At 45.3% G+C, this 15741-nt stretch overlaps 1 protein-coding gene and 2 long non-coding RNA genes across 4 annotated transcripts in view; 1 reads left to right on the top strand and 2 right to left on the bottom strand.

The window, feature by feature from the left end:
• Positions 1-983, bottom strand: part of LOC144586324 (uncharacterized) — an 18592-nt gene extending 17609 nt beyond the window's left edge. For both annotated transcript variants that reach the window (XR_013541099.1, XR_013541098.1), the window contains exon 1: positions 239-983. This is a non-coding gene — a long non-coding RNA (uncharacterized LOC144586324). The remainder of the gene's footprint in view (positions 1-238) is intronic.
• Positions 975-10020, top strand: RND1 (Rho family GTPase 1). The gene is made up of 5 exons (XM_020785677.3): positions 975-1176; positions 2134-2221; positions 4363-4472; positions 6828-6962; positions 9007-10020. The coding sequence occupies exons 1-5, from the start codon at positions 1057-1059 to the stop codon at positions 9250-9252; spliced, it is 699 nt and encodes a 232-aa protein (XP_020641336.2). The 5' UTR covers positions 975-1056; the 3' UTR covers positions 9253-10020.
• On the bottom strand, positions 6511-15693 carry LOC140704605 (uncharacterized). Its single transcript, XR_012083912.2, has 2 exons — positions 15583-15693; positions 6511-7547 (listed from the first exon to the last, which is right to left on the bottom strand). It is a non-coding gene; the product is annotated as an uncharacterized LOC140704605 (long non-coding RNA).
• Positions 15694-15741: the final 48 nt, after the last annotated feature.

Genomic DNA, 15741 nt, shown 5'->3' with positions numbered 1-15741 from the left:
AGCCTTTGTTTTTCCCTCTTTGGTGAGAGCAGCTCAAAATGTCAGAAGAAATCTACTTGAGGAGAACAGCTGGTATTTAGAAGCAAGGGGGAAATCACAGATTGTTACAACTCTTCTATTTTTTCACAAAATCTGAAACTCTATCCCTAAAACTACATCATAGAGTAAATTAGATCACTATAGGGGTTCACCAAACAAGTAACGTTTAAGATCCCAAAAAAAGACACTTAGAACTTACAAATCAAAAACAGATTCTGCAACATCCAGAGGTCTGGACAGGCTTCCTGTAATTCCAAGTCGAGAATTTGAATCACACACAAGCTGGTTTTGTTTTTGAGGAACTATACCTACCTAACAAGATCCTTTTACGTAGAACATTGGGATAAAGACGCAGCTTAGTCATGGACATAAGAAACTTTTAGTTAATGATTAATTTTTTTAAATCCAAATAAAAAGAAGGTATTCTCGAAGATTCTCACGGCCGGGATCCGATGATTGTTGTAGGTTTTTCGGGCTGTTTGGCCGTCTGTGTTCTAACTCCTGACCTCTGAAGATGCCGGCCACAGAGACTGGCCAAACGTTTGGAAGATAAACCTCCAGAAGACGGCTAAACAGCCCGAAAAACCTACAATAACCAAAAAGAATGTAATTTCATAACCCTTTTCAGTTCTACACACCACGTGGAAAAACAAGCACAAGGCGGTCCCAAATTTAAATTTATGAGACTTGACAGTTTAATATCTTTTTCCCTTCCGCTTAAAAACAAGTAAAAAAAAACTATTAACCTTCTTCTCCTGAAAAGTGCAGCCGAACGCTTAAATTGCATCTTTCCGACGGGAAGGGAAGTCAAATATCTTGCTCTGTCACTGGTCATCGGGGCCGGCTCCTGAATCTTCTGATTGGTTGCGAGAAGTCCCGCCTCTGTTTCTCATTGGTTACCATGTCTTACTATAAAAGCAGTCACCCCCGGGCTCCTCGCTTTATTTCTCGCGCGGTGAGTCGTTCAGGTTTTCGGTGCGAGAAGCTGGTGGTGCATTGAATTGCCTTTACGTCGCCATGAGAGAAAGGAGGACTCCTCAGCCGGTGGTGGCTCGGTGCAAGCTGGTTCTGGTGGGAGACGTACATTCTGGCAAGACAGCCATGTTGCAAGTGCTGGCCAAAGACTGCTACCCGGAGGTAAGGGGAGGAGGAGGGGGGGGACTCGATCGGAAGGGATGCCTCGCTTGGGCCGGCTTGCTTTGTTGGGCAGCTTCTAGCCTTTCCGAACGAGACGGGCAGAGAAAGGGCTCTGGCTTGCCTTGCTTTGTGCTCGGCCTGGCCCCCTGCGCTTCTTTCCGGGACAGCTCGTGGGGGCTTTCGTGGGGGCCGCGTGGCGTCCAGGCACTAGAGCACCGAAGGAGGCCGGCTCGGGGCGGAAGAATGGAGCGGCATCTCGGGCCTCTCGCTCCAGGCCGTTCTTCGGACCCGCGCTTTCTGCATCCTCCATCCCAAGAGCTGGGAAGCCTTTAATTCCTATCTAGGAGAGCAAAAACGTAATGATCTTAGAACTGCAGATCTGGAAGGGACTCTTCTGAGTCATCGAGTCCCGTCCCTGTCCAGAAAGCAGAGTGAGGAATCGAACTCCCAACCTCCGGCTTTGTAGCCGTGGACCGTTCTTCTGCCCCTTGTCCTGTCCATAGTGTTTTGCAGGGAGGCGTTTGCCCCCTTTAATGGGTTCCCCTGTGTGTGTTTCATCCACCCTTTCCTGAGTGCCTGTTTTCCAAATCTGTTCCGGCACAACTTGCATCATCCCCAGATGGTGTGGTCCACAGTTTTTGAGGATACTAGTTAGGGGAACCTGGTATTGTTTTAGGTGATAAGGGTTGCAAGGCCTTTTCCTTCCAACTTGCATGCCTTTCTGTGGTTTGGTTGGGAGAGCTCCATTCCAGATTACAATCAGACTGTGATTTTTAGATTGCCTGCCAACTTTCTTCCAGGGCAGACCCACCTTGGCCTCTGCTGAGGGGTAGTACAGTAATCAGTAGGTGATCTGTTCCCTTGGATGCTGGCCCAACACTGATTACTTTTCCTCTCTTCTCACTCTGCCACCAATTTCTGCCCCAGTGACCTCTCTGTGTCTTCTCTCCACCCCAGACATATGTGCCCACCGTTTTTGAGAACTACACGGCATGCTTGGAGACAGAGGAACAACGAGTGGAGCTGAGTCTATGGGACACTTCTGGTGAGGCTTCTCTTCTCTCTCTCTCTCTCTCCTTCCCCCTTGCCCCACTTCTGGGCTTCATCCTACAAAAGGACCAGCTAGCCCACACCCAGTTCTACTGCAGTGGACACCAGAGTAGCATAATTGGTCACTTGCAAGTCTTGCTGTCTGGCAAACAAGCTGTGGCTGTACCAATGTTGTGTACGTTTATGATGACTTGAGGATTTCTCAGGGTGGGAGGATGTTGGGAGAACCTGAGGTCTTTAAAAATGGAAAGCGTTCATGGAGGCAGGAAGACTTCATGATCTGTTTAGGCTTAGAGTATGATATATTGCAGTACACAGTGTAGAGGATAAAGTAATGGACATAAAACTCAGGAGACCTGGGTTCGAGTCCTTGCTCATCCAGGGAAAATCATGGAGGGGGCGCCCTGGGAAAACCACACCTTATACATCTCGCATACAGTAACTCTAATAGGATTTTCAAGGTAAGTTAGATGCGACATGATGGCACATAACAAAAATGGTACATTGCAGATGGGTGCAGGTTAAGTACTCTTTATCCACCTGGGTCTCACAAGGATCAGGAAGGTGTGATAGATGGATTTGAAAGATTAAGGGGGGGGCGCAGTTTGTGTTTTGGAGCTTTGAAGAGAGGGAGGACTTCTGTGGTGCAGTCCTCAGTTGGAAAAAGGGGCCATTGGGATTTTGGACTGAGGGGTCCTCCTAGGGAAGCAGCAGCAGTGGTGATGGTGGGCAGGACCTCAGAGGAATGGAGAAGGTAGTCAAGTAAGAGCTATTCTGGCCAAAGGAAACCCAGACTCCACCCCTTTCCTAAGGGGAAGTAATTCTTAAAAGCAATGCATTTTTGTTTCAAGAATTAAATACCTCTACAGCAGTGTTCCTCCAGCAGACTTGAAAGCTGCCTTTCCTTGACTTTTGTTAGAATGAGAGTGGCTCTGATGTCTCTCAGGGTGGAAGTTAAACAGGCTGCAGCCGCCTTCTCCCTTGCACACCGCCTATTTCTTCTTGCATTTTCAATAAATTTGCACACACAAACACAACTGCCCCCCCCCACTGCAGGTGTTTCCTCCATGCCTTCATTTCTCTTGTGGAATGCAGAGGGGAAGAGGTTTGCTTATTGTGTGTGCATATGGAAGAGAAAGAGGGATCATCCCACGACAGGGGGCTTGGGGGACTTTGCTAGAGAAATCTGGATGTGCTGTGAGGAGCGGGGGGGGGGGGAGGCAGCAGTGGCTATTCACAATAAGGCTCTTAAATGTAATTGTGTGCTGAAGGGGTGTAGTGGAGTTACCCTAGCAACTGGGGGTAGGCAACCATTCAGCTCCTGTTGCTGCAGCATCCCCTCATTTAAAGGGGTTCCAAGGTGGGGGTCCCTGGCTACTTGGATTCCCCCTTGTTGCCATGGTGACTGTGCTGGTGCAGGGAGCCAGGGGCTGCTTGCTATTCTGGGCACGGAGCGTCTGGGCTGCAGAAGCATTTTGGATGCTGCTGTTTTGGAAAGAAGGGGGGGTGCGGTGTGATCCTATTCCTCCTCCTCCTGCCCCCCCTTTGCATCTATGCAGCAGTCCCCCCTCCCACCACCGTCCTGTGCAGTCCTTTCCCTTTCTTCTCGCATGCATAGTGGTCCCTAGCAGGTACGCAACCCATTTTTCTTTACCCTTGCTGGTGAGATAAATGTTGCTAAGCAACCCCTGTTCCTCCCTGTCTGTTGCATTTTCTCCTTTTCTAAATCCCATTTTTTTAAAAAAACGGAAGCCCTGCATCCTCTTCTATTGTCGATAGCACTTGTATGAGTGGGGGCGGGGAGATGGCCTTGGTTATATAAACCACACTGAAGCTCTTTCCCGAGGACAGTGAATATTAAAAGGGGTGTGTGAGTGCGCAGAGCCCTGCGGAAGGCAACTAAAGGAAGTGTCCTTCCACAGAAACTCTGCCAAAGCTTGGTTCCTTTTTATCTTCTCTATTCTTCTGGGAGCATTTGGGGGATGGGGGGGGGACACACACATGTATGCAACCTGAGCTGTCTAATCCAAAAATAGGACATCTTTTTTGTTAGGCCACAAGAGAGGGATGCTTTTAGTGTGTGCGTGTGAGGAGAGTCTCGAGCTGCTTAATGACCTCCCTGTCTCCTTCTCACAGGCTCTCCTTATTATGACAATGTCCGTCCCCTGTGCTACAGTGACTCGGATGCTGTCCTCCTCTGCTTCGACGTCAGCCGCCCAGAGACCATGGACAGTGCCCTGAAGAAGGTGAGGAAGGTTGACTTGCAGGTGCTTCTTGCCTCTTGGTCCTAAGAGCTGAGCTTCAGGTCGTGCTCACCTGTAGCTTGACAAAAGACTAGGCTCTGTCCTGAGCTCCCGCTCGGGAGACGGCTCCACTTCTCATCTCGTAGTATTGGAACTCCAGGGATCTAAATGGAAGGAGTGGCAATGATGACCCAAAAAAGCAAGGAGTCGCCTCAGACAAGATGGCCGACTCACCTCTCATGATCTAGAAACAGGGCTGGATTGAGACATACCAATGTGCTAAGCAGTGTCCAGTTAAAGAGACCACATATCCCCTAAAAAACATGTATTGTTAAACAAATGTGGGTGTTTTTCCCCTTTTTATTTTCTATGCAGAAACCCCTTGAAATCTTAGTGCAAAACTGCAGCACCCTCTATAGGCACTCCCCTGCTAGACTTTTGCCTGACCCATGATGACCCTAACCATTTTGCCAAGGTATGGCACCCAGGACGAACATGTTCTGACACTTTGGGAGTGGGGTTCCATCCTTTGATATTTCTCTTTTGAAATGTTGCAATTAAATGTAAATTGTTATGAGCACTGCTGTGCTTGGAGGTGCATGTATAATTAGATGTTCCGCATTTTAAAAGACTGCTATGATGGCGCCTTATGGAACCTGACCAATCACAAGGAGATTAGTTTGTGGAGTAAAATATGTTACTTCCCTCTGCCCCCCCCCGGTCCCTCCAAGAGATGACTTTCCTAGAGGGCTATGGTGTAAATGTTGGAAGGACACAGATTACAGGCAATGGCCTAGGAAGCCATTTTTTAAAAGCATGATCCCTATCTGATTTCTGTTTCTCTCAGAGCTAAAAGTGAACTGGAAGAGCTTGGAAGAGTTACTTTTTTTGGACCACAGTGCCCAGAATCTCTCAGCCATACCTAATAAGCCAGGCCTGCTGCAGGATTCTAGGAACTGTAATTAAAGAAGGGATATTTACAAGTTCTGTTATGTCACAGAGAGGCACATAAACAAATACTTGCCCTGCTCAAAATCTAATTATGGCATTTAATATTTCTTAATGCTGTACAAAAAAAATGTAAACATTGTGCTTTTCTTCAGATCTCCCTCTCCAGGTCTCTAATAAATCTTTTAAAAGCAAAGAATCTGTTGCACCTCTCAAATGCTGAAGTGCATCAAACTCCCCGATTATGTTAGTGGGATGCATTCCTGGAAGTTCCTCTGCTTTCCAGAATCTAGGAGGTCCTTGAGTAGATTTGGTGACTTAAGAGGCTGCAGTGGAAGGGAGGGAAAGTTTTGTTCTGCTCACACTGCATTGAATGGTGTGCAATAAATTTGGAAATGATTGCAACTTGGGGCACTACAGACGTTGCTGGACTGCAGTTCCCATCGGCCCTAGCAAGTATAAGGACCATGGAGGTTGTCATCTGGTGAGTTATACCCAGCCCTGCATCAAAACGTCATGGTCCCAACACTAATTCTTTGTCCTGTGGAGTGTTGCATTTAGAAAATTACCTGCAACTCTTGAGTATCTGTTTCAAAGTCTTCTGTGATCGCCTGCCTGCAGGGTTTTTCTTTTAAGATGGCAGTGCATGGGCAGTTCCCTTCTAGTCCCGTGGCACAAATCTATGGCTAGGGCCAAATGGATTTGTCAGCATGGGATGGAATAAACCTTTTTAGAAGCGATTTTTAAAATGCACAGATCTGGAGAAGAGGGTTGCTGAGAAGAGATGGTTGCATAGGATGGTCTCCTGGCAGGGGCTGATAATTGTGTTAGTTCTTTGCTATCAATTGTGTGTTAATGTTCACACCCAGACCCCCTCCCTATCCTGTTGAAGATGGGAGGGCCGGGCTTTAAAGCACTTTATATATAACATCAAGCAAATCAACCCATTAATGTAGTTGCCTTCAGATTTGCTTCTTGCTGCCTTTGAAATCTGTTTTTGGCTCTCTAGGCCCATGATCCCTTCAGGCCTCATGGCCACCTTCTCATTCTTAGTTTTATAAAGATGACTAATTCTTTTCATGAGCAATTTGGCGCAGGGTTAAAACTGCTGAATTTAACGGAAGATACAGAGGCTTGTTCCGTGTGCTCCCGGCATCTCTGGAATATGGAGAGCTTAATTTTTCACATAGTACACTTGACATGTTGCTTTAAAACTCTCGTACTTGCTATGTGTGGCAGAAAAGTCTTTTGCTATTTTGCAATGCAGCTTTTAAACCGAGCACAGAGGTGCAAGGAATATGGTGGTTCTGTAGCTATTTTTCTACTACCGGTATTTCGGATCCATGCTTTTGATACTTAGAATACTTGAAAGTTCAGGGTGCCTTTGTTCTCTTCTTTCTCCCATTCCAGTGGAAGACAGAAATCTTGGATTACTGTCCCAGCACCCGTGTGTTGCTGATTGGCTGCAAAATAGACTTGCGTACAGACCTCAGCACCCTGATGGAGTTGTCCCACCAAAAGCAGGCTCCTATTTCTTATGAACAGGTAAGCCCACCTGTGGGTGCTGTTGTGCACTGCTAATCTGTAGTGAGAATCTCTCATTCAATCTGAACCCCCTCCTATGAAGGCCAGGCTTCTTCATTTTTTGATGCGGTCAGTTAATTCTCAGTTGGTGATTTCTGACACTTGCTATTATTGCTAGCATGAGAAATTAAAATACAAAACTCTTAATTTCCAGATCAAATTGAGGCAGATATGGAGCACAAGCATGTAGACTCTCATAGGTGTGCTGTTAAAATTCCAAGCATATCTTAAAAGATTGAAACCAGTGTTGTATTAAAAGTATTATGAAGATCCTTTGGAACAATTTAGGCATACTGTTCCATATAGCTCAGTGAGTTGGGTATCTGGCTGCAGAACCAAAGGTTTGGAGTTCGATTTCTCACTGTGCCTTCAGGAAGGAAAGCCAGCCTGCGTAGCCTTGGGCAAGCTGCATAATCCCAGAGCACGACCAGAAGAAGGGAAGGGTAAACTGTTTCTGGAAAACCCTAGAAAGCGTCCCCATAAGTTGGAATCAACTTGATAGCTGTAATTATTATTTTTCTTCATTCATATTGATTGAATATCATTCTGTTTGAATAATATGTAAAGAAACAAAAACTGTCATAAATCTTGTGGCTTTGTACCAGACAAATGCCCGCCCACCTTTGTTTGGCAAAGGCTTACGATCATGAAGAGGCTTTGATGAAAGAAATCCTGTGTGGCTGAACTTTGTTTGAAATGTTGGATGAAATAGATGTGCATGTGTCTGTGTCCATTTGTCATGACCTACAGGCAGGTATTGTTCTATTAATGGGACTGTCCTGGGGGAATTGGGGTACCAAGGCAACACATCTGTAATGGGGATTTTGGGAGTTGTAGTCCAGATGCTCCAAGCATCACAGCTGTAGGCAGCTAAGTATGGCAGACTTCAGGGCGTGATGCATGAGCATATTGCGTAGTTGCAGCTGAAAATACAGCTCAGCTGTCTTCATTGAGTCTGGATGCTTTTAGCATTGAGCCAGAAGTTGAAAGCAAGATCCCAGTTGTATTAGTGAGGTGAACTACAAGGTAGTGCCAGGTGGAAAGGATGTTGCGTGGGGGGGGGGGCAGTAGAAGCTTGAACTAAAATACCTGGTATCTACTGTCTCGTCATAAATACCAGGTATTCTGCCCGGTAGTGCCCACTGGTCTGTCTTGATATCTGCTATACAAAGATGGTTTATATTAGTATGGGATGTACATTTTTGGACTACAGCACCCACAATTCCCTGCTGTTGGCTATCGTGAGTGCAGCAGAGAGGAGTAATAAGCCAAAATGTCCAGGGGACCCAAAGCTTCCCTCTCTTATGATCTATATGGCACCAGCACTTGGGGCTGCTACTCCACTTTCTGTAAAATTAACAGTCCTTTTCTGAGGTTTTGGGTTTTTTGGGGGTGTGTGAAAGGACTCGGATGCAAAAGCAGGAAGACTGATCTTTCACAAAAGTGGGTGTTGTAGCGCAGCAGTTCCCAAACATGTGGGGGGGGGCTGATATTTTTAGACTACAATTCCCAGAAACCCTGGCTGTTGCCTGCCTTGGTAGGGCTTCTGAGTTATAGTCAAAGAACATCCTGGAATCCCAAGTTTGAAAACTACTATTGAGTCACAGAAGTTGTGAAGAATTTGAATAACTGTTCAGTGCAGTTCAGCAAATGCCATGTGGACATCAATTTGAACTATTTGTTCCTCTACTATCACTCCTAACAAGCCATGCCATGAAGAACTGGTGAAAGAGCCCTTAGTGTCTTCCAGTTTCAAAGCCTCACCGGGAGGACTTCCTGACTGTTACTTAATTGTATTCCTAGAGTTTGAGGAAAACATAACGTTAAAAAAAAACTACAAGTCTTTGCATCTGGGCTTGGGGCAGTGTCTGGGAGTTGTCATCTGAAAAATAAATTCCTCACACTCTGCTTGTTGTGCTGGACAGGTGCCAGCAGGTTCGTTCTCAACATTTTCTCTTTCTTTCTCCCTCTTTTATTTGTTTGTTTGTTTATTTATTTATTTAAGGGCTGTGCTGCAGCCAAGCAGCTTGGTGCTGAGATATACTTGGAGTGCTCAGCCTTCACATCGGAGAAAAGCGTCCACAGCATCTTTCGGACGGCAGCTTCCATCTGCCTCAGCAAGCCTGGTCCCCAGGCCTCTAAGAGCCCAGCTCGGAGCTTCCCCAAGAGACTCCTCCGCTTGCCCAGCCGATCAGAGCTCATCTCCTCCACTTTCAAGAAGGAGAAAGCAAAAAGTTGTGCTGTCATGTGAAGGGCTCCCCCCTCCCTCGCCCACTTTTGGGAGCAGGGGGTGGTGGTGGAACCATTGCGGAGTTGGCGCCCTCCGGCCGGCCCTTCTGGGCTTGGTATGGAGGGCTGCTTAGTTCTTGTGGGCCAGGCCTAGAGAGGGTCCGTAAGGGTCCCGTTCCCCACTCTCCCTGGCTTGATCAGGCCTGCCTTCCCTTCCGCATCGCAATGCTTCCCACCATGCAGCCAACAGCGTGTGCTTCCAGATAGAGACACAAGGGGGAATCGGAGCTTGGCTGGACAGTAAGCGTGAAGGCTTGCCCAGGGCCCGCCTTGCTCCGGGAAGGCCTCTGGGGCTGGGCTTAAGCGACATCTTGGACAGGAGTGGCTCCTCCACATACTTGAAGGGTTCAAAAGAAATTGTTCCCCCTTCCAATGCACAACTAATATCTTCATCTGGCCCTGGTCATATTCTCCATCTGCTGCTTGTCTCGTTGCCTGTCTCAAGCAGGATGATTGCAGACACCTCTCCCTTCTCTCTCAGGCCCTCCCCTTCTCCCTCCCTGTTTGGGCTAGGGCAGAGGTGTTCTGGGCATCCTCTCCTCCTTTCTCCCTCTAGAGAAGGAGTGAGTGGGTAGGAAGAGGAGGAGGAAGGGAGTGACTGTTTTATAAACATTGTCTCTTTGTGTGTGGGAAGGAAAAGAAATATGTTTTGGGGGGGGCGATCTGTGAAATGTTCAGTGTTATTAAAAGAAAACTTATTTATTAATGAAAATATAATGCAGATTAACAACCTTGTTTCAAAGACATTCTTATTTATTGAGATCTCTTCTGAGTTTTCCCAGCAAAAACGCTTTTTTTCCCCTACCAACCCTACCCCACAAAAAATACATACAGACAGCCCTGAAGCTCAATAGGACTAGAAGCATTTCAAACTGTATCTTATGTGGAAAGCCCTGTGTTCCAGCTTTCCCATCTCACGCTGAATGTAGCAGCAGGATAGGGGAAAAATCCCTTTCTAAAACCTTGTGGATTTGCTGCTTTCAGGTTAAACATGCACTAGGAAAAGGCTTCCCAAACTTGGGTGCCCAAGTGATCTTGGACTAAAACTCCCAGAGTCCCTGACCTCTGAGTTGGCTGGGACTTTTATAAATTTTAATTAAGTAACATCTGGATGCTGAAAGCTGGGAATCACAGGGAGGAACTTAGGGCTTGACCCTTGTGTTCTATATGCAAGGATTGTACTATGTTGAACTGAAATTCCTGAACTTTCAGCTATTCTGAATCTCCTTAAGCTGAGTGGAAATTGCCAGCTTCATAAGGAACCTGTTTTGTCCTGCTGCTGTGGCCAGCTTGGCCTCTGCCTGCTTTGGTTTTAATTGACCATGTCTCGCATTTGCCCAACTGTGGGCAATTCCTTGGGCATCAGAACTATAGTGCAAGTTGTGTTTCTGCTTTGTGTGCTTTGGCTACTGGCCAGTGTCTGGGATTGGTTAGGAGCCTTGAGATCCTAGACTTGTGCATTGAAAGTCTGTTCCATTTATAGAGCAAAGTGTGTTTTAGCTAGAGCACTGCTGTCTTCTGAAGTTTCCTCTGCCTTTTTAAGTACATCAGAATGGGAGCAGCACATGATGAAAACATTGGCTTACAATGGGAGACTCTCTGTCCCCTCTGCTTCTACAGGGCAGCCCTTTTTACAGTGGATGGATGATGATATGTCACAAGGGCTGTGGATCGATGTGCAATTTCTGTATCCCCTTTCATGGCAGCTAGTTTGGCTGGCTGAATGGCTATCTAGCTATTAAATGGCTAGCTGCCAATGATGACATTCCATTTTTAAAAGAACCAATTTCAACAAAAGATGCAAATTATAAAGCAAGAATGGGTAAATTCCCACCTTTCACCTATTGTTGGACTTTGGCTTCCAGAATCCCCAGCATGTAAAGCTAGTGGTAAAGGATTATGGAAGATGTAGTCCCAGAAATAACAATACTGTATAAGTATTGATGGGTCTGAGAACATGCTGAGAGACCCAATGTTTTCCTAGGCTTGCTAATGTTTTACCACATGCAAAGGTCAAGCTTTGAATACTGGAGTTTGCTTTCCACATTGATGTGTCTGCTGTAGAAGGTGGGACAGGAAGGTAGACTTCAACTGCAATATTTGTCAACTTTGTGTAGAGAGATTCCATTTAATGCCTCCCTTCTGCTGGAGATAGGGAATGTGTGGCCCTCCAGCTATTGTTAGGCTTCAGCTTTCACTATCCCTCCCAACTACCCATGCTGGTTAGAATTCAAGGATGGTTCAGTTCAGTGAAACCTGGAGGGCTGCATATGTTCTATGCCCTTGTTGTACCGTAAGTCACCCCTGTTCTTTAGAGAAACCCTGGAACTTACAAATGCCTGTTGTAATCATCTCCTGTCTTTGATCTGTAGTTCCCTAAACTGCAGGAAACATTATTCATCATGAGCTATGTACGGATTTTCCTTGTCATATTCAGATGCTGTTAGCAAAATACGCTGTGGAAGTTTAAGGATCCCATAGTTTCTTATGGGATGGCAAGCTTTAGGCAAGAAAAGCTTGTCTTTGGGTGATAGTGCAATATTACAGCCCAAAACCTAACAGCGCCTGCTCCAAAAGCATTTAGTGTGATCCAGCAACTTGGCGCTCTTAATTCAAGATAAAACCCATTTCAAGTACTTTGCAGGGTGAAGATGATATTCTGCATATGGGGTGCAGCTCTACCTACAGTATCTTTATGACTTTATGCACTGGTGTGTAGCTCTGTCTGTGTTCCAGCAGTGGCACAATTGTGTGAGCCCTGCCAGATTCTTCTGAATTCTGGTTTTCCTGACAAAAACATAGAAATATCCCAGTCTTCAAGATTATGTGAGGAAAGGTAAAGGTAAAGGTTCCCCTTGACAATTTTTTGTCCAGTCATGTTCGATTCTAGGGGGCAGTGCGCATCCCCGTTTCCAAGCCATAGAGTCAGCGTTTGTCCGAAGACAATCTTCCGTGGTCACATGGCCAGTGCGACTTAGACACAGAACGCTGTTTCCTTCCCACCGAAGTGGTCCCTATTTATCTACTTGCATTTGCATGCTTTCGAACCGCTAGGTTGGCGGGAGCTGGGACAAGCGATGGGCACTCACTCCGTCGCGTGGATTCGATTTTACGACTGCTTGGTCTTCTGACCCTGCAGCACAGGCTTCTGCGGTTTAGCCCGCAGTGCCACCACGTCCCTATGTGAGGAAAACCTCTGGCTAATTTTAACTTTAAAATTTTGGGGAAGTATGGTACAATTTCACCAAGCTTCCAGCTTATTTTCACTTTCTTCCTAGCTTGGATGGGAGCAACTGTAGCCATCCAGATTTTTTTGGACTACAGCCTCCATCATTCAATATCTGTGGCTATGCTAGCTTGGCTCCTGAAACCCAAAAAGACTTAAAGACAGCTAAATCACTCTATTCCCTACCTGTCTCCATTTCTTCTTTTATTTCTGTTGTCACACTGGCAGCACAAGCCTGTCCATTCTTACTCAAAAGTAAGCCCTGCTAAGTTTGACATGAAGTCCATGGTAAGCATGTACAGAACTGCAGCCTTAATTTGCCACTAAGAGTACCCTGGCCAACAAAGGCTCGTTTGAATCAATGTTCTTTGCTTTTGTGAAGACAGACTTGTGCTTCTTTTGATAAAATCATTAATATTGCCACATGATGCTCTCCATTCAGAAGATTTCAGAACATGGTGTCTAAGGGGCAAAATCCTATTCCCTTATATGATCAAATATATTTTCTGTCCCTCCTCCTACCTTCCAGGTAAGGGACTTTAAGGAAAAAAGTAAGAAAGGGTGGCAAGAGAAGGAAGTGAGATACATAAATTATACTACCTCTGTTGACTCATAGCTATGGTCTTCCACATTTCCTAGCACCTGAGCCAGCAATATGTGGTAGCCAGAGACTAATGCCTGCTCTGCTGGACTTTATCCCCTGAGCAAATGAGCACCTGCTCTATAACATCCTGTGTACTAATTCCCACATGTGGTTATTCTGTGGGAGTGGACATATGTCATGAACAGAGGACTCACAGTAACTGCACATACGGCATGCCCTTTTCAAGGGTGAGGGTGGGTTCCACTGTGATTACCAATGTACACACTGATTAGCAAGGCCAGACATACTTATTAGACATTCATTACAAGGCACTATATATGTAGCTCTCTCAGCAATCTTGTAAGGTGCCTCAATGTGGGAGAGAGGAACTAGCCCAAGGATATACTGTGAATTTCATGGCTTAATTTTAAAAGAAACTGAGTTTCCTAAGTCCCACTCAAATACTCTAACCACTGCGCCACATTGTCCCTGCCAGTAGACAATGTAATGAAAGCTGCTTCAGCTGGAAATGCTGACAGCTGAAATGCAACTTTTGAGTTTTTAAAGAAAAAGTCATGTTGCAAGAGAGCCCTGTCTACAAACTGATGGAGGAACAAAGGCACTGCTTTGTACCACACAGACTGTTCTGCATCCCTCCTTGATTTTGGCTTGAACGAGCAGTGGGAGACCTTTTCCAGTCCAATGTACGCTTTGGCTGCAGGCAAGCCTGAGGGGAGCACCTCCAAGTCCTTTATCCCAGACAAGAAAATGTGTGAGGCCTGTCACAAAAACATTGAATAGGAAAGCTGCAGACATGTCCAAGGGATTGTCAGCATGGATAATGAAAATTAGTCAAGTTTTAGAAGAGGTAGCCATGTTAGTCTGTGCAAGTGTAATAGACAAAAACAAGAAAAATAAAAATTAAAGACAAAAGCATTGTGGCACCTTAAGACAAACTGCAAGTCAACATCTTGAAACAAAAGGAAGTGGGCTTGTCCACAAAAGCTCACATTAAAATATAGCAGTTCATCTTTAAGGTGCCACAACACTTTTGTCTTTTTTTAAAAAATGTTTCTGTTATTGACTGAAAAAAGTCAAGAGCTATAAAAGGGATGAAAGATTCCTTCTGTAAATAGTATTCATGGCTTAAATAAGCCACGTTTAGAACTGGGAACACAAAGGAAAGTATCCTACTTTTCTAAGCATCTCTACACAAATGCCTTTTGTAACCCCTTCCCCATGCCTGCATACCAGAATTTCGTTAACCCACAAGTAACTATAACCTTGATTTCCAATAAAGGTATAACCTAGCCGCCTAGAGTGGTCCTGAGTTGACTAGATAGATGGGATATAAATAAAATAATAAATAATAATCATAATTTGTTTAAATAAAACACAACGCCTATTTGAACAATTTCTTGAGGCCAGAGGCCATTCCTGCCAGGCAGAAATTCACCATCTTGGTCAGCTGCTAAAATTGGAGGCTACAGAAGGGAGGTGGGTAAGAGAGATGGGAGTTGGCTGGATAAATCAGTGCTTTAGTGTAGGAATAGGTGATACCTTTATTGGACCATAAGAAAATAAAACAAAAACCAGAGCGAGCTTTTGACAATTCACCTTCCTCAGGCTCTGCACCAAGTTCTTGCGGGGGAACTCCAAAATAATACGTTTATATTAAAGTCCCGGAAGTTTCATGGCCCTTGTTGGGGGCCAGCCACAACTTCTAAGATGGAGACAGTTGTAGTTTGAAGCCTGCAAGCGCCAGTAATTTGGAATGTATGACCTTATTTAATTTTTGGGATTTTAATTTAAACATATTACTTTGGAGCTGCCTGTGAACTTGATGGACAGCCTGAGAAAAATGAATTATCAAAAGTTCGCTCTAGCTTTTGTTTTTTATTTTCTTAATAGTCCAATAAAGGGATCACCAATTCCTGCATTTATATTGTTTTTAAGGACCATATCCTGATTTTTTCGGTGGGTTTAGGCATCTGGCTGCAGAGTCAGAGGTTAGGAGTCGGTCTGTCTAATACAGGTATCGCCCCAATATGGAATTAGGACTCTCGTTTATTCGTCAGCAGGGGGCCCTAGGTGGCTCGTACACTACATGTTAATAATCTTTTTTTTAAAATTATGACATACAAACTCAAAAACATTAGCAATCTATCATATAACCAACAAGAGAAAAAGACCAAAAGAAAAACTACTAGCTAAACATGTTCGTACTCTTTGAAGATGCCTTTAGATTTTTCTCTCTTCTCTTCCGCCAATTTTGTTAAAGTTTATCCGGTTCACGCTTTCGAGCACGGCAGCCCCTTTTTATCAGTGCTTTATTGCATGTCATGGGACGCCTTGCAAGCAAGCAAGCCTTGCCTTGCCTGCCCGCCTGGGTTCCAAACAATGCTCTGCTTTTAGAAGGACAAAAACTCCCCGCGCGAGAAAAGTGAGCCTCAGCGCCACCCACAGAACTTTTCCGCACCTACCAGAAGGGGCGCTATTCTCCAGTTTTTCAAGCGAAAGCTCCGTCGGGAATTGTAGTTCGGCCGGAGAGTTTTTCCGACACATCGAAACGTCCATCGCAAAGGCTAATCCGTAGGGTTAAAAATACGTATGGCGTGGTGTATGCTGGGGCCCCCTTTTTT

Source organism: Pogona vitticeps, chromosome 2, assembly GCF_051106095.1.
Source record: "Pogona vitticeps strain Pit_001003342236 chromosome 2, PviZW2.1, whole genome shotgun sequence".
Classification (NCBI taxonomy): Eukaryota; Metazoa; Chordata; class Lepidosauria; order Squamata; family Agamidae; genus Pogona; species Pogona vitticeps.
Note: the sequence above shows the minus strand (reverse complement) of the source record. Positions and strands in the feature narration are given on the sequence as shown.

Coding starts and splice junctions, on each gene's coding strand:
- RND1 (XM_020785677.3), top strand. CDS start 1,057: ATGAGAGAAAGGAGGACTCCTCAGCCGGTGGTGGCTCGGTGCAAGCTG. Junction 2,222..4,362: donor GAGTCTATGGGACACTTCTG/GTGAGGCTTCTC, acceptor TCCTTCTCACAG/GCTCTCCTTATTATGACAAT. Junction 6,963..9,006: donor CTCCTATTTCTTATGAACAG/GTAAGCCCACCT, acceptor TATTTATTTAAG/GGCTGTGCTGCAGCCAAGCA.